General features: G+C 44.2%; 1 protein-coding gene across 3 annotated transcripts in view; it reads right to left on the minus strand.

The window, feature by feature from the left end:
- Positions 1-22,345, minus strand: part of KMT2B (lysine methyltransferase 2B) — a 55,842-nt gene that overhangs the window by 31,394 nt on the left and 2,103 nt on the right. For all 3 annotated transcript variants that reach the window (XM_088140021.1, XM_088140022.1, XM_088140020.1), the window contains exons 2-7: positions 14,667-14,742; positions 11,000-13,188; positions 9,867-9,980; positions 9,432-9,594; positions 7,529-7,766; positions 4,908-4,963 (exon numbers count right to left, since the gene is read on the minus strand). In XM_088140021.1, coding sequence (XP_087996147.1) covers positions 4,908-4,963; positions 7,529-7,766; positions 9,432-9,594; positions 9,867-9,980; positions 11,000-13,188; positions 14,667-14,742 — 2,836 coding nt within the window. The remainder of the gene's footprint in view (positions 1-4,907; positions 4,964-7,528; positions 7,767-9,431; positions 9,595-9,866; positions 9,981-10,999; positions 13,189-14,666; positions 14,743-22,345) is intronic.

Consider the following 22,345-nt stretch of genomic DNA (forward strand, 5'->3'; position numbering starts at 1 on the left):
GATCCCAAAAACAGGTTGCACCTTCTAGCAGTTCTCCCAAGCCACCCTAAGAGCTGAGCTGAAAAAGTCAGGAATCTGGGCTCCAAAACAACCCCCCCTCCCCAGAGCAGAACAAGCAAAATGTCACCCCCCCCCACTCTTATGCCACCCTCCACACCTGTAGCCTCCTTTCCCAGATTTATCTGCTCACATAAGCAATGTTTCTTCAGTCTGCACGGCAAGCGAGGGCATTCTCAGGGGCATGCAGGATCTCCTCTGGCCAGCCCCCCTCAGATCACAATGGCTTCCCCAGCCCAGCCCCCTCCTAGTACCTGCCCATTTCCTCCCCATAATCCCAAAATAGACAGGACCTCCACCCCACCCCCTTCCACAGTTGCAGAACTATCTGTGATATCCATGGCTCCACCCATCCCTGTCTTTAGCAAACAACAGCTCTCCCCCCACCTAGCAAAAGCCTTTCCCACTTGGTGGCCTCCAGATGTGTTAAGGCTGCAATTCCCAGAATATGCCAAATTAGGGAAGTCCACTTTTAAAACCCAGTTTCTTCCAGAGCTTCTAAAAGGGGGGTGGGGGTGGAGCAGAGAGAATGAGGCAAATTGCTCCCTGGGATACCCTCCAAAGAGCTTTTTAACGCAGATGGCCAAGTTTTAAGCCATGGTTCTCAACCTGCTTGAATGTTAACACAACAACTCCTTTGAGTCTGAGTGACTCCTGGTGACTTCACGGACATCCACGTAGATTTCTCAGATACAATACAGAAGTAGTTTATTTCTGCCTTCTGGGATGTTTTTGGACCTGTCAGTCTAGCCTGGTGGTCTCCTATCCAAGTACAAATCAAATCCAACCCCAGCTTCGCCTTTTGATATTAGCCAAGGCTGGCTAGGTGCTGCCCTCTAGCTGGGTACATGAACATTACCTGAGATAATGAAATCCATGTGGACCCTGCTTTTGCAGAATTGAGGAACACAAGTCTATGCCTCAGGGAACTACAAGCTAAACATAAGCACAAAGGGGAAACAACAGAGGGAGGAGGAAGACATGGGTTTACAAGTAAGCAGAAAGCATGGGTAATTTCAGCTAGGCATTAATTACAGCAGGGATTAAGCAGGACAAGGAATCTATTCGTTGAACAGCAAAGGTTTCCTACTTACATTGTTCCAAGAACAGCAGCACAGAAACTTGCTCTCTTCTAACATTCAGGAGAGATGTGTGAGCTTGGTTCTGAGAGCCATCCCAAATTCCTGGGCTGCACATTTGTTCAGAGGCGTCCTATTAGGCCAGTGTTGTCCAAACATGGCCACTTTAAGATGAGTGGACTTCAACTCCCAGAATTCCCATGCTGGCTGGGGAATTCTGGGAGTTGAAGTCCACTCATCTTAAAGTGGCCAAGTTTGGACAACACTGTATTAGGCTATGTCTGCATAACATGCTTATTCAGGCCCGTCGGACCTAGCAGTTGCATTTGCCCAGTAGGCAAAGTTTACTTACTTTAAGCTACTTTGCTGGTAGCTTTTTGTTGATTAGCATTTTGTGCAAACCTAGCTCCATTTGGTTAGTTTATGCTTCAACGTATTGTGCGAGCCAAGGAAATGGGTTAATGTGGTATGCCAGTGAACTGTGTGGTGTAAATCCAGCCTTAATGCATGTCCATACCTAAGCCACTCTCGTGCGCTTTGTTCTAGTGATAAATGTGTGGATCCCTGCGGGTCCCAAGCCTGTTCAACGCTGATGAAAGCTGGGATCGAAACATCTGGGGAGGCAACAGGTTAGGGAGAAGCTGCAATGGAACACAGGAAGTGGGAATATCATGGCTAAAGGACCAATTCACCCCACTGCTTGGCGTGGCTTCTTTTCTTTTACACCCAAATCAAGAAACTTGTGTTTAAACCGAGCTCTTATATTTAGCAGCCTATTCTAGGCTATGAATCAGGAAGGTCTTATTTCAAGGTGATTTTAGGGAAGCTTCCCGCTGTGAGCCTCAGCAACCCCAACACCCATGTGCAGGACAGGACAAGAGAGGATAACATATCCCATTTCCCAAGGTGGTTTTAAGGATTAGTACAACATAAGGTACCTTAGAGCAATTAGAACACTTGAAAGCAGGATATAAATGTTAGATAGCATTTTAATAGTCACTTTAAGAGGGTAAATGTTTCCACACGACAGGATCCTACAAAATCTGAACTCTGAAGGACAGAGGGGGTCAAGATGAATGCATGGCTAAAATCAGTGGTAGAAAATCTGCATCGTTTGGAGATATCATAGAAGTACTTATACCCTCACCAATATTGAAAATTAAAAATTGTAGCAGATCAGATTCCACATTCCCACTGGAGGGGCAGCAGAAGAACAGCCTGGGGGGTTGCCAAGTATTTCTTTTTTGGAATCCCTCCTTGAGAAAATAAGAGACCAAGGATGAGTATCATCTTTCTTTGGTGGGGGGAAGAGCCCACGTGTCTCAAGAAATGGTGCTAAGAGAAAAATCTGAGGCAAAAGGGCCTGTTAAATGGCTTTGGGGCAGGAGACAATTATCTGAACAGGGTAGCTCTTTAAATTACATTCACTTTAATGGCTATACTCTGTGAAAGCAGTGTTCCAGAGAGAAACAGTAAGGAGCGTATATCCTCGGGGCTGAAAGCGTGGCCTGAAGGTTATGTGATCGAGACACCTTCCTTAAGCTAAGCAGGACCAATCCTGGTTAGCATTTGGAAGAGGGGCCAGATGGTAAACCTTGGTGCACCAACTTTAAGTTTCATGGAATTAGTGAAAGATAGCCTGCCCAAGAATGTCAACTAGATGGAACAGCATTTCAAATTGCAACAGGCACCACAGTTCATGATTCAGGGATAGGTGTATTTGTCACAGCATGAAACAAAGGGAATGAGGGGAACAGCACATTCTAGGGGAAAACAAGCACAATTCAGTTTCATGGCTACAGACAATACACATTAAAAAGAAGTAAAATACAGAGCCAGGAATACATTAAGCCAGGTCACTGGACCAGTTAGTATCTACACAAGAGTGGGCAACAGCTCAAGGATAGAGCCCACACTTTGTAGAAGGTCCCTAATTTGATTTCTGGCAGCTCCGGAAAGAAATAGCAGGAGGGGAAAGACTTTGTACACCTTGGCCCTTGGAGAGCTGCTGCCAGCCCAAGGACACAATGGTCAAAAAGTCTGGCCTGGTATAAAACAGCTTCCTTGGTCAGGAGATCAACTCTGATTGTGGAGGAACAGCAGGTATTTGCTCAAGTCCGGAATTTATTTTATTTTAATATAAAGTTTGTGCAATCAAGCACACATTTTCAGAAGGCAAATCCAAGAACAGGTCAGCCCTCTTGCTCTCTGGCCTCAGATCTTAGGATCTGGACAGCCTACAGAACTAAACCGACTGAAATGTCCATCCAGAAAGAAAAAGCAAATTAAAGGCCAAGTCCCAACAGCAATGAGCTGTTGCTACTGGTGTTGAGGCCCAACTGCACAAAATACAGGAGGCCCAATATTCAATCATCACCCTAACTCAACAGCCCCCCTGCCCTCCCCCACAATATTCTTGAAGCAAACCTCATTAGAGATGTATGTATTAAAAGATTCTCTGGAAGCTACTACTCGTGAAAGAAACTCTCTGACTCTGCTCCAAGAAACACAAACAGGCCGGAGAGAGTGTGAGCGAGTTGACACTGTTCAATAGCGTCACAGCAGTATCCTGAGGGCAGCAGATGAATTTGGATCCTCCTGAGTGGGACATCTGGTGTTCTGTATGTTTATCATCAAGCCACATAATGCATTATTGGGTTTATGACACCAATTCTGTACACAGATCCCCAGGAGTGCTCATCTTTCACTTGATAGCCTGACCTTTATATTTAACAACTGCCTTGGTTGTTCAAGGTGACTGGCTGGGCTGGCAGAAGAGGACACACCTTTCCGTTCCTCCTCTGCCAATTCCTGTTGGGTTCTGTGCTGGTTTCCCCTCTCTTGTGACCAGTATGGAAAACGATGCAGGCCCTCAGGCTTAGAGCAGGCTAGTAACTTTTGCGGGGTTGTTGATAATGTTCTACAAAATATGTAGGCAACTGCAGCACAGGAACGTACCATAAATAGGAACGCGTTCCTCCCACACCCCCGAAAAGGAAAAAGGATCCTGTGGTCAGGGGAATGAGCCCTTTTTTAGGGCAGTACCATTTCTTCCCAGGAACGCTACATGCTCCATCGGACCCTCCCTTTCTTCTTTTCACAGGCCTTAATTCTTCTTCCCAATCTCTGACGATTTATATACCACATTTCAACTTCTTCACAAAATCGTGCCGTGTTACAATTTAATATGTTAATCTGCACAAGTTGTAAAATAGAACCCGCCAATATACAAAGTGAGTCATTAGCAATAGTAATTTCCATTTTAACCCCGCCTTTCCACAAACATTTATGCCCCATGTGGTTTACAGGAAGATAGATAAACAAACAAAGCCAACTCGATAAAACAGTTAAAGTGTATCAAAAACACACAATTTCAAAAAGCTACAATTAAGACAGTAGAAACATTAGCTTTGGACTTATACAAAACTTTTAAAAGGCAAACTACTAGAACATTAAAAAGCCTGTCTAAACACAGGCACTTGGGATGTGAAGCATCAAACGTATAATTCATTCCAGTATAATGTAGAAATCAGTGCTTGCAATCCAAGTTTGGACATTCAGTGCAGAGCTCCGGCCCCTTGGAATGGGCTGGACTTTAGCTAGAATGGTTATACAAAGGTATACAAATATTCAAAAACGCCTCTGACCAGAAGGTCGTATGATATCTAACAGGAAAACCAAAGACACACACAAAGAAGAGACCACACATGTTCACGCAACCAACTCACAGGAGCACATTAGTCCAGCCATGTTCAGCCACTCAACTGTTACCTTTCTTAGACAGCCGTTCCACTCGCCGTGCTTCAATCTTGTCGCACTTCCGATACCTGTCAGCCAGACATACATTGTCAGAGGAGAGGAAGAAAAAGAACCACCTCCAAACAGACTCTTCAGCCCAGTGATTCAGAAATACGCCAGGAGGACTCAAGCTTTGGAGGGGACGCATCTGGACTCGGGGAGAGCACGAAGGGGGCATATTCATAACATGGCTGCCTCAATGGACCATTATGCAGAAACACCCATGGATTGGAGGGTGAATTCTCTAGCATCAGAGTAGGCCTTTTGTGGGGACTCCTGAAAATAAATATGCCAGAGGCTGATATTTTGTTCCACAGCAATGCCAGCTTCCTGTAATATTTTATCTTAAAAAATCCTTTAAGAAGGCAGGTGGGCTCTGGATGCCTCAGGGTGCCAGAAGCACCTTTTTTCCCACCCCGACTGAGTTCCCAAGTGTCAGCCATTGGAACTAGTCACACTGGCCAGAGGCCTGTTAGAAGCTAGCCACCAAAGCATCAAGCAAAGCCAGCAGCAGAGCCCTAAGGTCTTCTGCGGGACAAGATGGGTCCATCGGAGAAATGAAATGGGAGACTGGCCTTTCTCTCACCTGACTCTGCCAGAAGCAAGAGAGGTGTGTGTCCTAAGACAGGAGAATAATTACTCCTATTAAAATTAGGAAATCCACATCTACCAGATGAGAATTTGTATTCATGAAGCTTTCCAGATGCACTGGACTTCTGAACCCCCTCACTGGCTCGATGAGTGTAGAAGCTGAAAATCAACCTCTTGGGAAGACCAGGTTGGGGGAACAATGGCTTATATTTAAACTGAAACCTCTAAAACAGTCTTAAAGTTTCCCAACCTTGGCAACTTTAAGACACATGTCTTGTTTAAGCATGGTTTGGTTCATAAACCTGTTTGCTGGAATCATACAACGCTCTAAGCCAGTGTTTCTCAAACTTGGCAACTTTAAGAGGGGTGAACTTCAACTCCCAGAATTCCCTAGCCAGACATGCTGGCTGGGAAATTCTGGGAGTTGAAGTCCACCCATCTTAAAGTTGCCAAGGTTGGAAAACACTGCTCTGAAACCCTTACTGCTATGGCAAATGCAGTGCCCTGCCTGCACTACTTGCAAACTGTTTTGCTTTTTTTTTCCCCCCACACCTATCAAAAAGAAAAGAGAGTTTCCATCCTCCTTGACAAGTGTATATTTGTCCCATGAGGACTTAAGCTAGGAGCGGACCTTGGGTTCTACTGCAGTGTTTTTCAACCTTGGCAACTTTAAGATGGGTGGACTTCAGCTCCCAGAATTCCCAAGCCAGCAGCTGGCTGGAGAACTCTGGGAGTTGAAGTCTACCTATCTTAAAGTTGCCAAGATTGAAAAACACTGTTCTTGCGGATATGCTACGGAGTTGCAAGAGTTTCCTCCAGGGATTATTTTCTCCATCCTACTCTCCTACTGTTTTCATTGCAATCACTTTGTTTCTCTGTTCCAGGAAGCCCATGCCCAGAAACAGGCTATTTCTCTACTCTAAGGATTGAGAATAAGAAAACAAGGTTGCGCCACCATCTACTCCTTCCTGCCCTATCACAAATATTAATAACAGCTAGCTTCAGAGTCCAAAGACTCACAACAGGCAACAGCCGGTTGCAGAAAAGAATAAGACATTCCTGGAAAGGCAAATAGGGAATTTCAGCAGTGAGCTATCACTGAGATGCTGGCAGGGTGAGGTCAGTTCAGCTTCAGGGCATTGAAAAGTGACGCACCACCTACTTAGAGTCAAATTATGACAGGAGAAAAGATGCAGGAAACAAAAGGAAAGGGGTCAGCCAACTCAATCTGATAAGAATTCTGGATGTTTATGACAACCTGTGTGGTGTGGTGTGGTGTGGTGGAACTAGTATCTGTTATTTAACTTGTACACTAGTTGCGATACAGATATATAGAGAAAATAACACATCGTGGTTAGATTTCACTACTCTGACCCAACTCTAGCTGCCCTTTTAAAGGGTATTTAAACCTGGATCTCAGAATGTATAAGTGTAGTATAGTGTAAATGTTTAGGATATTAACTCTTTTGGGGGAATCTCATGTTAAAATCCATACTTAATGGAACCTCACTGAGTGACTTTGGCCCAGTCACCTTCACTCAGTCCATGCTGGGATAAAACTGATAGCAGGAGTACTATATATGCCACCCTTTTAGAGGAAAAGCAGGATATAAATCTAACCAATAAACAAAGAAATCAATATGTAAATGCTTGTGGTCCCCTATCCGCTGAAAAATAGACTACCTAACTGTGTGACTCTCCTCAGATGAAGCACAGCAAGCAGCTACACATTTTTAAACTTGTCTTCCCTACCTTAAAAAGCAGAAAGTTGCTTCTGACTGTTGAGACGGGATGCTAAACTTTGCAGTCAAGGCAGAACTCTGTGCTTGTGCTGTAGAATCAGAATTTACAAACCCCTGCCCTTAACTACAGGCTGATTCTTCCTTCTTGGCTTCGGAAAGAATCCTGAAGCCCTGCTTTCTAGTTCTCTGGAAGCATGGAGGGAGTGAATGCGATGGGTAAGTGGCCAGGGCTGGAGTTGGGAACTTCTCAGACACACTCACACGCAGCACTGCTTCTTAGTGTTTGGCCCGCCAAACTTTGGTTTGTCTAGGCAGTTGATGCATTCGCCGCAGTCCTGGAGTCTCAGGCATCCTTTGCACTTCCCACAACGAGTCATTCGGTTCTTTTTGCCGTGATGAGAGACGTGGCGACGCACAGGGGGTGGCGTAGCCTTAACTGCAGAATCGGCCTTCACTTGCTTCTGGTGGCCACACTCATTCTCAGATGCTGACGAGGTCTCTGTGGAAAAGTCCAAAAGTTAACCTGGCCGTAAACCTGAAGCTGCAATCCCTAATCCTGTAAGCTTCTTTGAACTTCATCCCAGACTAAAGCTAAAATAAACCTATGACTGTTAGCTGACATAAGAATCTGACTTGACAGGTTAGATCAGGGTTCCCCAAAGCGGTCAATATCGACCTCCAAGGGTCTTTTGTAACCACAGAGTAAGATGTAACTTTGTAACGATACTGTACTTGTATTTGTTGCAAAGAAAATCAGAAGCTACTTCTATTTCTTTTCATTCTTTCTTTTTGCATTTTTTCTTTTCTTTTCCTTTTCTCCTTTCCTTTACTTTATATTAGTTCTTGTTTTCATCTTCTTTTTAAAACTTATATATAAAAAAATATCGACCTCCAAAGGTCAATGGGACTATCCAGGGGGACGATAAATGGCTGGGGGTCAATAGGTGGTCAATAAATGATGGAAGGTTGATTGGGGTCAATTAATCCTTTGGGGTCTCTGTACAGCTCCACACCAGTCCCTAGACCTGAAAGTGAGGTGGCTAGTGGTAAGACAGTGTTACCCAGCATTGGATGGTCAGCTGTCAGCGAGAGCGGCCCTGAGTTGTCTCTATTGTTGTTATTATTCATAGTGCTATTAGTTAAAGTAGTGTTTATAAAATTATATTCATATAATAAATGTTTGGGGGTCAATCAATAATCTGACACTTCACGAAGGGGTCAATGAGCTGAAATGCTTGGAGACCTCTTGGTTAGAGAAAACCTACCAGATATGTATTTCTATCTGATCCTGGGAGAAACAAAAGTCTGGTTTGGTTAGACAGAAAACACCATGGTGAAACTGGGTGGAACAGGCTGAAAAAGGTCCAGTCCAGCCCACATTATAAGACACGCGTAAAAGAACTTTTGCACTTACACTTTAGAGTTTTGTTACTAAAGCAAAAGTGCAGAAATTGGAAGTCTAGGAGCAGGGACAATGTAGCTTAAGAGAAACCTGGGCAAATTCTTTGAAACTTGTCACTTCTGTTGTATGAACCACAGCACCACACATTCAGACTCTCACCCCATCTGAAATCTATAATAGATAGGAGATCAGCATGGCCTAAGAGCCAGGACCATGAGAGCTAGAGCCCGGCTTAAAAAAAAAAAAAAAAAAAGCCTGGTTTGGATATGCTTGCAAGGTGTTCCTAACGCAGGCTCAAAAGTGCACTTCCGATAAAAAACTGTCATGAATAGAGTCTTCAGAAGGGGGTTGATAAGAAGTCAACAAAATAATCCCATGAACAGGATGAACACTATATCTACCTGCAGGGATTGTACTGATTGTAAGCATATTGCAGAGTCCAAACCTGAGAAGCCACTTATTTCTACATCGCTTTCTCCCTTGTTGCCACTCCCATCCCTATCAAACCGAATCAGAATTCCTCTTCTCCTCCCCAGGACAAAAAAAAAAAGTCTAAATAAAGCCCATGTAGGTATTCCAGTCCTTTTACAACTTCTATGTTTATACCACTCAGGGTTGAATAAGAGCTTTACCACATGATGTCATTAGCAGACATTACATATTAATATAACCAGGAAACTGATGTCTACCAGTAAGACAAAGAGAGGCCAGAAGGCACAAAGGAAACAGAGTCTTCAGCCAGTCTCTTCCACACACACTCACCTTCTACAGTAGGCGATGCAGCAATCTCTTCCCTCTCCCGCAGAGGCAGGGCGCTGAGGCGTGGCACATCCTCTGGCACCATCGCACGAGATTGCCCTAAGGCCACCGAGGCATGCCGACAAACATGCTTGATCCGAGGGCCCTGCACTGGGGACTCTTGGCCCTGTCAAGAACGTGTAGTAAGAGCTCCCATTATCATGAGTGACAAGCTGGTTCTTCAAAACTGTCCCCCATTCGACCTGGGTTCACGCATTGTGCTGAGTCACATTCGACTGACTAACCTGTAACTGGCTGGGCTTACACACAGCACTAAGCTACAAACCGTGAACCCAGCCATGATAACCAGGTTCACACCACACGCTAAGCCAAGCATAGCATGTAGATTTCCCATGCTTTTGTATTTGGGATCTAGCTGCATTGATGCAAACCAGTTACCTGTTTTCGAGCCTCTTTTCTGTCTTCTCCTGCCGTTTTGAGGTCTGCAGTCGCCTCCTGCTCAGCTGGGATTTTTGGAGTCTCAAAGGCCTCTGCCTTGACACTCTGACACCCCTAGGAGGAAGGGATACAAGCATTATAGCCCACATGGTTGGGGACCCCTTTTCAATACTTAATTCCCCAAACAATTCTGCCCACTTCCCAACACAATGGCAGCTCTCACCCCAGGAATCTCTCAATACAGAGGCACCAATCATTTTCCATGAAACAGAGCATGATGCACACAGATGCACCCAGGCATGCAGCGTCCCAAGGGCACAGTAAAATCACACTAAACCATCAACTGCTTCACTATGGTTAATTGAATAAACAACAGATGGCTGTATTCACACAACACTTCAAGCCAAAACCAAACAAAATGTCTCACGTGTGTTCATATAGCACATTTAACCTGGTTACTATATTAATCCAATTACAGGATTTTCAAAACACACCGAACCATAAGCTTATGAAATGGCCAGGATTCAGGCTACATCACAAAAACTGTATCACAAAAACACACTAAAAAACATTTAAATCAGTCATACTTGGCATACTGTATGCAGGCAGCCACTAGGTTTGGCACTGATCAGGTTAAGCATGTTTGATAAAGACAGCCATTATGGTTTAGGGCAATATGTAGACCCAACCTCAAAGTAGCTATTGACCTCTAGCCATAGCCGGCAGCCTGCTTCAGTCCCCATTCTCCTCATAACATTTACTGCTCTGAATATCTCAGAAACCTTTTGTTTTCTTTCCGAGGAGGAGGGGGGGAATATAAAGATAGTACAATAACCCCAATTCTTTGGATCCTGCACCACCTTGATAGCATTTTGAGCATTAGACCTGTAATGCTCAATAATTCTGTGATCTGCCGCAAAACAGAAGATGCAAATATCAAGACTTCTAACCTGGGGTGCATTAATAGAGTAATTCATCTGTTTTGTACCAAAATGGAACTGTGCTGCGCTCAAGCAAAACTAACAACTGAGGGTCCTGAAGACCACAATACTCCACCCCCACCCCTCTGGACATGGCGTGCCCTCGCTATGATTCCAAAATCCTCACTATTCAACACTGAGGGCTTCTCTTACCGGAATGAATTTGAACTGCTTCTGCTGGTCAATCTTGTAGAGCTGCACCTTGGCACGAGTCAGCAGGCTATAAACTTTATCCATGCTGGATAATGAGGTTACAATGGACTTGGGCGGCTGCAGAGGGGGCTTCACTTCCTCCAAAGATAGGCTTGCTTGCTCTGCTTCACTCTCTGAACTATCAATTGCTTCCTCTTCTTGCTCCTGCAGTTGGATGGATGGAGGCAGAACTCTTCGGATGGCCACCTTATGAACAACCCCAGGAGAGTTGACATCTTCCATGGTGATCAGCTCTTTGCTCTGAGCTTCAAGGGGTCTAGGGACCTCCGTGAAGAGGGGCAAAGCAAGGTGGTTTGTCCTTCCCAGAAGCTTTTTGCCACTGCGGGTCACCAGAGGCTCATTAGGGAGCAGAGCAGCTTCTTGCAACGGCACTGGGGGCTCCCTTCTGACCTCAGGGGAAGCTGGCACCAGGTCAGACTCCTCAGGAGACACAGACAGCGATTCATAGATCTTAAGGTGTGCCTCACTAGGTGTAAACTGGGGGGCCCGCAGCAGGGGAGTTCGCTTGGTTGGGGGGGAAGAGACAGGGGCTGGAGCACTGGGCAAAAGAGATGAATCTTCACTAGGCACCTGAAAGAGAGCCTTCCCCATATCCTTGGGGGACAAAGTGGGGCTGAGTGAGGTCCATCGGAATGTGGGCTCCCGAAGGATGGATCGCCGTTTCTCAGGCAGGGCCAGTACAGTGGAAGTTATGTGGGGAACACTAGGGGAAGATGGGGGTGATGGGGCCCTAGAGGTATCTTTATCAGGAGAACTGGGGGCTGGGGTGTTTAGCTGCTGGGGGGTCCCCTGCAATGGTAACAGAGAAGTTTCCTGCTTGTCTAAAGCCCCATCAGGGACAGGGCTTTCCAAGGGCTTGGATGCCTTCTGCGGGATCTCATCCATAAACCGACGGGGGGTCCGAATGAGACGAGATGAACGGGCACTCACCACAGGCATGATGAACTGACGAATATTTTTGAGGAAGGTAGTCTTGAGAGCTGGAACCTCCTCGGAGCCAGTGACCCAAGACTGCTGAGCTGTTCCCCCAGCCTCCTCCCTCAGCTTGCCTGGCAACTGCTGAGTTGCCATGCGCCGCCCACGACCCCGTTTCAAACATTGTGCCCTCATGGAAAGGGCAACGCTAGAAGGCTCCTTCTCAGAAAGCATGACTGCTCCATCACTCTGTGGAGAGGGCTGCTGGGGCTCCTGTTTCCAAGATACTTGGTTGGATGAAGGAAGAATGCTACCTTCAGGTATGGAAGGCTTTGGTTCTGGTCCAGCGGCCTCTGGTTCTGGGACAGGTGCCTCTGGGGCTGGCTCCAGTTCTTGGGCAACTGCCTCCAGTTGCAGCTCTGGTTTTGAGACTGGAGATTTTGGCTGAGGATATAATTCAGGGGTAAGATTCTCTGGCAGCAAATGAGGAGCAGGGGGTTCCTTCTGTTTGGGTTCTGGGGCAGAAGCATCTGACTCTGATAAAACTGCCTCTGATTCAGACACAGACTGGGAGGGAAGCGGGGAGACTTTCTTTTCTGGTACCACGCTCCACTTCCTCTTGCGGCCCCTTCTATGGCCATGGGTCTTTAGCCGGACGTGGGTCACCACCAACTGGCCAGATTTATGCCGCCTGGCTTTTGAGAAGAACTTCAGGATGAGCGGTGGTTTCTTCAAAGCTTCAGTGGGCTGAGAAGGTGCACTGATCTCTGCACATGATGAGGGCAACTGTACATTATTATTAGGCTCTGGGATGGAAGATGAAGTTTTGGTGCTGTCCTGGGGAGGTCCAGGTCTTGTAACAGGTTTCTTTCTGAAGGAGCCCCGTGGCCGGCCTCGTGGCCTAGGTGACACAGTGGAATTGAGAGTCTTCTCTGTTGATGGTGGAAGGAGGAGAGGGGTTTTGGATTTTATTGGGTCAGCAGGTTCTGAGTCAGCTTGAATCTGCTTAGGAAGCATCCTGACAACTTTTGGACTAGAAGCTGGTTGCCGACCCATCCTTGCTGGAGTCCCTTTGGTCCTCTGAAGCAGCTCAGCCAAAGCTTTTACCATACGCTCCCGCTGGGATTCCACAGCCTTTTGCTTGGCCAACCTCTTGGAAAGGGAGTCCTCAGCAAACACCCTCTTTCTCCTGCCATGTGCTGGCAGAGAGGCACCTGTACAAAGAGACAGAAATCCTAGCTGTAAAAGTGACTCCACTACAATGGGCACTCACAAAATTGCTGGTCAACTGCAATTTGCTACCCATGCAGAATCCGCATATCTATAACACTTCGTTACCAGATGAAGATTGTCCAATGTTACATCATGACAGTTCTGTTAATACAGTATTGTGAAATGCACTTTGCCTGATCACCTACAATAAATGAACCGTCTCCAGGTGACCCCATGTTATCCCATGCACACTGTACTACTAGTTGGAAACCTAGTGGAATGTTCAAAACAAGCTTTCTTTCTAAGAATGAATGATGCAATTTATGAAATTAGAATATCCTAAGAAAACTTATGTTGAGGCTGTGATAACATTTAAACTTCACAAATTAACCAGTCAAAAGGCAGTTGATAAATGCTCTGAACAGCAGACAACTCTGGTGACAAGGGGTCAAGAAAGCAGATGTCAGGAACAGAATCAAAGGGAAAACTCCACATCTGGTAGAGAGCCATATAAGCCAAACCAAACTGTGCCAAATGTCACAAAAGGTTTTAAAATACTGGGAGTCGTATAAAATTGGAGAGTCTTAGAAGTCTCAGGAGAACTAACAAATGGTATTGGGAATGAATACAAATACTAGTATTGAAGTGTCTTTGGAAGCAACCAGGACATTCATACAAAAAAACAGATCCTAGTACTAGACCCACCAGAAAAGCTACTGCTTCAAGGATTTTGGTTATAACTAATAGGATTGCTGTGCACGGACACAACTGCTGGAGAACAAAAGAATTTCTGGACATGTACTGAACAACATCCTTCCTATGCTGCAATTCCAATTCCAAGGAAGCCAGATTCCATATGTATGTAACAGCAACTAAACTTGTCCTTTAAAGTGATTAAATACTGTTTCTTTAAAAATCTAACTAAGCATAACAATATCGGAATTGGAGACTTCCACATGAAGAGTCAAAAATGGACCTACCACATTTCTGAGAAATTCTGTCTGGGGATCAGCCTTTGAAAGTCACAATAGGTACAGAGACTATATTTTGGCTGAGTCCACACATTTTAATCCTAACTTCAAATTAACAAAACACAATATACTATACAGAAACAAAGAAACTATCTTATGCCTTAGTGTGATGGCTTGGTTCCCACAACATGCTAAATCATAACTATCATATATGACCCACCAACTGGTAGAATGTGCAGGACATTCAAAATTAACTAAAAGCATGAATATCAAATAATGGTTGAGATCGCCAGTTCACAAAATTGACACCTATTGCTGACTGCAGTGCTCTTGACTGATATCCCATGAAGTTTTGGGCGAGAACACCAAAAATTCACACGATGTTAAGCTAGAAGGCCAAACTCTCATGAGAATCTTTTTAGTTTGGTCCATGCACAGCTCTAAAGACCATGACCAGCTTTGTCAGACAGGACCCAAACCACCAATCTATGCCTACAAAAATTCCTTACCTCTTTTAGATCTTAGAGCAGCACGCAGTGAGCTTTGAAAAGCATCATCCTCTGAATGGAAGCCCAGGAACTCTTCCTGCCAGGGGAAAGAAAAGTAACCATGGTCATTCCAAGAGAAAGAGGGGGTACCATACTTATCACAGGCAACATGCCTCATTCAGAGCAGATCCCAGATGTGGCCATAGTCACCCCCACCTCCCAGTACTACTGAAACAGGAACAACCTTGGGATGACAGTCCCATTATCTTTGGAAAAAGAATGGGAGAAATAACCCAGGCACATGCGCCTGTACAGCAGAAAAGGTTGGCCATTTTAACACACAGGTCACATTCACAAGTGACAGACTGAATATAAAAGAAGGATCAAGTTGGCAACTCTGAATGGAACCTCATTAGATCCGCACCATCTTTACTATTTATTTATTTTTAATTTAGCTTTGCAAGGCCGCCCAAATCACAGCAACTGTGCCATGTCTGCTGCCCCCCAAAGCAGAAGCTTGTAATAGCTGAAGATCTGAATGCTTGTGGATTAGTCCTTAGTTACAGAAAGAAAAACTGCAGGCGTCAAGTTTTGAAAATGGAGGGTGAAATAATCCTGGGCCTCAACAGCGAAGAGAAATATAATTCTACAAACAGCCAGAAAACTCATTTTCTTTTGGCCGGTCCTTGTGACCCAAGATAAATCGCTAGATTTCAGACCCAACTGTAAAGCCATACTGGCCACTCTCAAAGTTAAAGCACCTGGGAAACAGATGGCCAAAAAAGTATATCAGCTACAGATCCAGCTAAAGATGGCAGGCCTTCTGGAGAAGATCAAGAGGGAAGCAGCAGAGCCGAGGTGAGCAGCTTTTCTCTCTTTGAGGCCCATATTCTCTCGAGGTTAAAGATCACATGGTGGAGCAGTCAAACCCAGCTGTTTGCAGGGTCAGAGAGAAACGCGTGCAGGAATATTCCCCTCTCTCCTTTCCCTTCAACTTCTTTCTCCTCTTTTTCTCTTAATGCTCTGGGAGGCAACTGAGGGAAGGGAAATTCTTACCAGAAGTCCAAACGGATCAATGGCAGTCAATGTCAAAATTAAGCTGACTGCTTATACGTTGCCTCCTCCCAAAGGCACCAGACTCCCTATTCCCATTTGTGCGTTCTTTGTGGATTGCTGCACTTTCTTACATTTACAGCTGTAATGTTGACAGCTGCCCCAGCTGTTTCTAAATACAAACTTATTCCTTCCGTGATCCCAAGATGCTGTTCTTGAAAGTCCACAGCAAACAGGACAGCGATGGCGACGGCCAGTTGCTGCAAGCTACGCACCGGACCTTCATCTCCAAAACAGATGCATTAACCAACAGCAGCCCTCTCAAGCTGGTGACCCCTGGTAATTGGACTACAACCACCAACATGGTCATTCAAGGGTGATTTGAAAACAGGAATAGGCATAAAACTGAGCTGTGCCCAGCTAACAAACGCTTCCAACTTTTCTCTCCCACTTGCTCATTGGATCTGAGTGCCGAATGGAGCTTATTATTCAGCAGGGGACAGAAAGAGCTGTCAGCATTTTTTTCTTGCAAGGGTCATGGGGATCACTTGAAAAACAAACACAGGCCACACAGAGGACTACTGCAGTTGAAAGCACCAGTCGAGAAATGAAAGCCTACCCTGATGATGATGCCAGAAAGAAGCCAGTCTTCCTTCTGCAACCATTTGGGAGCGCTTAGAATGCCCGAATTGCAGGGTTTGGGAAAACAAAGACAGGGAAGTTGGTTCAGACTTCTTCCACAGCTCTCTTCACCCCTTGTAGCCTCCAAGCACAGAAGGTATGAATGGCTCCCTTTGGGACAAGGCCGAGTCCTCAAGGAAGTATGGATGCTCTTTCGGGGGAATTGGTGGGAAAGGCTGAGATCAAAACAAAGTGCAAGTTGTAGGATTTGGGGATGCCCAAATATGTGCTCTGCCAAGGGCTTGCTAGGTAAGTGGTTCCAGCTCTTACTCTCTTTCTCCATTTTACAAATAAAGGAATAAGCCTGCTGCCTGCTTCACAGAACAATTGCAAGAACAACAAAACCCTAAAGCACTCCATTTAATCTCCATTTATTAGCATCTCTTCCAAACATTTGATCTGACCAAGGGGGAAACCCCCCCCCCCAAGACTCTGTAAAGCAGGGTTCCTCAACCTTGGCAACTTTAAGACGGGTGAACTTCAACTCCCAGAATTCCCCAGCCAGCAAGGCTGGCTGGGGAATTCTGGGAGTTGAAGTCCACCCGTCTTAAAGTTGCCAAGGTTGAGGAACCATGATGTAAAGGATCTATTCTTAGATGCCAGGACCCTCGGGATAGGTTTAGGATGCACCTAAAGGATACAACTTCTGCATCCCAGTGCATCTTCTGCATACGGCTGCCATGAATTCTTAGAGGAAAATGCGACATTTGGGGAAAAAGCTGTCAAGGGAGGAACATCTGCCTTCCACCGTGACACAAAGGTGGCTTGTTTCTCCCCAGATGACGCAAAACATATGGGAGCAAAATTTCTGGTTCCTAAAGGAAACTCCTGAAAAAGAGTTAGAGGAGATGCAATATCTGTTGATCTCAACCTTCCCCATTGAATCCCCTTCTCTCCCAAGTCTCCAGTTTCCATACCTCACCAAAGACTCTGCTTCGCCCAAAATGCAGCTAGGCACATGTCCATCCGTACCTTTTCTGGTCGAAAGCTAGAGAAGGTGATGAGGGCCATGGGAAAGAACTGAAACTAGCTACCTGTATTTCTGTCGCCAATGCCTTTTTAGCTCAGGGGGAAACAACTTTTTGGTAAATAGAGACTGCACCAATGATGATGAGGATGATGGTGATGAAGGGCAACTGGAGCCTATAAAGCCGGGATTAATATATCACAATGTCACAGTAGTGGACTAGGCTGAGTTTTCTCATTTGCGGGACAGGGTTGTGCAAAGCTTTTCAGAGTCAAAAGGTTTTGCGTCCGAAATGCCGTATCTAATTTGTGTAAGTAAAATTAAAGAGAAATGTGGTTGTTGTGTTCACTTTATTTTTTTTCCCTATAAAACTATGTGCTATCACAGATAGAACCCAAATATTACATATAATACGGCCTTTTATCTGAATAAAACAGTTCAATTGAGAACTGCAATTGAGAACTGCATACATGGATCTGACTGAAGTAAACTGTAGGGGTGACAGAGAAATATGAACTGCATTTTCTTTTAGTTTTGCCTTTTACTCTATTATGTTACGTATGGACTTATTATTGTCTTCTATATTCTGATATGGCTTTGCAGCTAATTAATTCATTATTATTATTATATTATTATGTGCCAGCATACAGAACAAGTTAGGTCTGGCTTATTAAGCTACAATGCGCACACAGTATGCTCGGGCAAATAAATGAATAAAGTAATCATATATGTTTGGCATAATATTGTCTCTACACCAGGGATTATAAAGAAACAGATTTATAAACCAGAGATCACTGTTATCTTACAAAATCTGGTTTTTTAGACACATTTAACCATAATCCCAGGTTCTGCTGTAACACTCAGCAGTGCAGGATATTCACCCACTCATGGAGAGGAAATGAATGAATGGGTTGTGTGGCACAATGCAGATTAATAAACCAGAACTCTTGGTTTATTCTTTTGTTTGGGGCATGCATATGAAATGATTTTGTTATATTTATATTCCATCTTTCTTCCCTACTGAAATTCAAGGCAAGGTGCAACACATTTGCAGATATTCTTACTAAATATCAGCAAGATAGCTGGGTTAGGACTCAGCTCAGTACTTGGAGCAATTTTAGCTCACAGAAAGCTCTTAAGAAGAATCAACCAACTTTTCTATAATCAGATGATAACTTATGCAGGTACTTAACTGTACCTTGTTCAGTTGCAAGGTTTTGCACCTGTTCAAGGTGCAAAGGTCATGCTTTCCCCTTCATAGGTAATGCTGTTAAAAGCCTATAGCTTTGGGGGTCCATGGATAGATTTCAGGGGGATAGGGAAAAATTACAACTTTATTTTATTTTATGCATTTAGATACATTTTTCTGAGAAGGGCCTGTAGGTTTTACCAGGCTCTCAAAGGGGTCCCTGGAACAACAACAACAAAGTTAAGAACCCCAGTTCTACAAGTACAGAATGTTCATAAATATTACATATTTCAATGCACCAACTTATGAAGATCACCTTGTACATGCATGGCTGACACCCCGGCAGAGCGCTAGCCCAGCCTCCAACCCTGATGCAGCACAAAGAGGGATAATGCAAGGAAGGTCCAATAAAGTTCTCTCTTGCATGCATGCCTGAGCTGGCACAGGCTGCTGAATGTCTCAACCCATTCATGTTTTTGCACTTTTATGCATCTCAGAAATGGAAAAAATAAACCCAAGACAATGAAGAATACAGAGGCAAATGGAATCTATCCATGTTGGCCAGAATTAATGTTGTTTGTATAGGCTAATGAATGGATGAATGGATTAAAGACAGTCTGTTATTTAGCATATTTTATTTAAGCACTGGAAGGGAAAGAAATTAAGAGGGAAAGGTGTTCCCTAGCTTCTGTCTGATATGGTTCTCAAAACACATAGCTGCAAACTGCAAAAGGTTCAACACTTAAAGGAAGAATGTTGTTGAGACAGTCTTCAAATTCACATGGATGAATGTTTCTGAAACCTGTCATAATAAGAGTTGGTACCAAGCACCTTCTCTTCTTCCAGAAATATTCACATTACTCAGCACCATCATAACTACCAGGAGGAACATACTAGAGGGTATCTAAAAATGTCAGGCAAACTCTATTTCAATCAAAACTGGCTAGAATGAAGTAGCCATTCACCTGGCTGTCTGTGGACAACAAGAAGTTCTCCCCAGGCAACTAGGACATAAAACTTTATTAACTGAAAGAGATGTGTGTTGGGTTTCCTTTGCTTGGGGTTTCTTCTCTTTTAGGCATGCATGGATAAGATGCAGCAGTAAATACTGGTAAATACGTATTCCTACCAGGCATTATTTATTATGTTTCCAACAGCTGAAAGTTGGGAGGGTGTATTTCATTCTGCAAAAATTCTAGAATACAGCAAAGGCAAAAGTTGTAAAAGGCAAAGAAGTATGGAGTGACTGTATGTAAAGGAAGACAGGTGAGTTCAAGCAATGAGATAGGAGAGACTCAGCAGTTCTAACCTCTGGATGAATTAAATGATTGCCTCAAAGTTCATTTGGTTTGAGTCTTGAACAAGCATCACTAAGACATCTTAGAACAGTTCTTATTCCCAAGAGCTGCAAAACAAGAAAGCTATTCTTGAGATACCCATTGCCACCCATTTATAACCACTTTGAGGAAATATAAAATGCATGTAGGTCCTGCCATATACCACAGCAAAACAGATGCTCACACACTTCCAGTAGAAGAGGAATGGTACAAAGAAGTATGGAGATTCAGTTGCCACTGATGCTACATCACCAGCAACATATTTCATGAAGAGCTGGTAGGTTATACCTATTTGGGTGATTTTGGGGAGGCGGGGGAGGGGAGTAAGGATCTTAATAGTCATATTTTAGGGATTACTTGTAGGAACCAGTGACTTTACGCCCAATTGTAAACACAATGAACGTTTCTGCTTTTCTCTGCATTACCTGTAACCTTGACTGCGATGAACTGGGAGCTTGTTATCAGAAAATCATATACGTCCTTTATAGTCCAAACACTATTCCTTACTAGCTCTGCAGCTTTCAAACTTGCTTTCCATATAATCTGTCCATCCAGGATCACTTCTGCCTTGTAATAGATTCTGAGATGTATTCTACAGTCCATGTCATTCACACGGGATGCCTTCAAAACCTATTTTGAGGACTTTAAAGCAGGAGCGGACAACATTTTGATGGTTGGGAACTATAATCAGAATTTTTTAGAAAGATGCAGTGAGTGGAATGATGATGAAGCACAAGAGCAGAGCTAAGATGTTTTGGGGAGTTTTTTCAGGTTGATATAGTTAGGAGATTTTTTTTCCTTTGCTGTTTTTAAATATGTTAGGCCTACTTAAGGCTATATACTGCAGTGTCCAAGCATTTCCTACATCATAAGGCTCACAGGAGGCTCTGGGGACTGTGAAAGGATTTCAGAACTGCAAGCAGCGCTAGAGTCACAAGTCGATGGCCCTACCCTAACTGGACCCAATGCCTGACAACTAGTCGTTTTACATCACGGGGTTGAATGTACCCTAGGACAGAATTCTGGTCCTCAGGGACTGTAGCTTGGGTGCACATGGTAAAATATATGTCCTGAGGTCTAGAATTCTATCTTAGAATGTATTCAACCCTGTGACATCAAATGTATAATTGACAGGCAATTGGTTGCAATGGAAAATGTAACTTGTAAGAAAAATATATATACCATTATTGATGTAACTCCCATTAAGCCTGCTTGGACTGTAACTCAAAAATTACATTAGATCAACAGAGACAAAGAACAATTGAACCTTTCAGTTCCCAAGGTCTACATACTTGTTTACACTGAGTGAGGATCATGGCAAGAGCTATCGGCAAGGAAAGGACAAACCCCCCCAAAAAGGGGGGGGGGTAAGGGAGAAATTATAGAATAAAAGCAAGCATGGCATGGAAAAAGTAGATAGAGAAAAACTTTTCTTCCTGTTGCAATAGTCAATTCAATGAAGCTACATGCAAGGAGATTCAAGACTACTCAAAAAAGGTACTTCTTTGCACAGTCATAATTAAATTATGGAATGCACTAGCCACCAGATGTGATGAATGGCTATCAATTTAAGCATAAAAGGGACTATGACCCTTCGCAGTAGATTGGGCTGTCAATTACCACTAATTCTGATAGGTGTATATTATTCTCCAAAATCAAAGATCATGCCCTAAGTAGCAGTCCTTAAAAATGAACAATACAACTGGCATCCATGTATTCTGTTTGCAAGCTCTCCATATTCATCGGGTTGGCCACTGTATGATGCAGAATAGTGAACTAGATGAACCTTGTAGGCCTTCTCTTAAGAGGCAAATGCTTGTTTTCAAATTTACCACAACTGAGGTTAACTACCTGCATTCTAATTTTCACCAACTCTGAACAGGAGTACAAAGCCTTCTGATGTCTTCTCCTTCCCAGGCATGATCAACCCAAACTGTCACTTTATAAATCTACTCACCCCTTGTTCTCTTTTATGCTGTCAACTAGATATCGAGTGCTAAGGGAGAAACTACTTTCCCCACTGAGTAGCCTACTACTATTTGCTTCTCTAGTACCACTCCAAGTTGGGAACAGGAATTGGGCTTAAGGGCCCAACCACTGCAGTCTTCTCATGCAGGCCAAATGATGTCGCTAAGGACCAGGCCAGCCTTCACGTTACACCCAAGTGACAGAATCAAAGGAAGAAGAAAAGCCTTAGTGACCAAACCATCTAGCAGGGCCCCCACAAGTGTGGCTTTAGAAATATGAACACTGCACATCTTGTCTTTCAGGAAAGGCATGAGGTAGCTGAAAAAAGAGCCATGCTTGCAAGTATTTCACCTGGGACTGCAGCGAGCATGCCTGTTGCAGCAGGTGATGAAAGTGGCTTCACTTGGGGCCCTGCAAGCTAGACAATCTGTCTTGGTCTGCCACGTTAGGCCTGAGATCCCTGCCCATCCTAGAACATAAAGCATTCCATCTTAGGAAGCAGTGA

Source organism: Python bivittatus, unplaced genomic scaffold (assembly GCF_059951505.1).
Source record: "Python bivittatus isolate LINGU-HERP-01145 unplaced genomic scaffold, Pbiv_v1 ctg000310_np1212, whole genome shotgun sequence".
NCBI classification, from domain to species: domain Eukaryota; kingdom Metazoa; phylum Chordata; class Lepidosauria; order Squamata; family Pythonidae; genus Python; species Python bivittatus.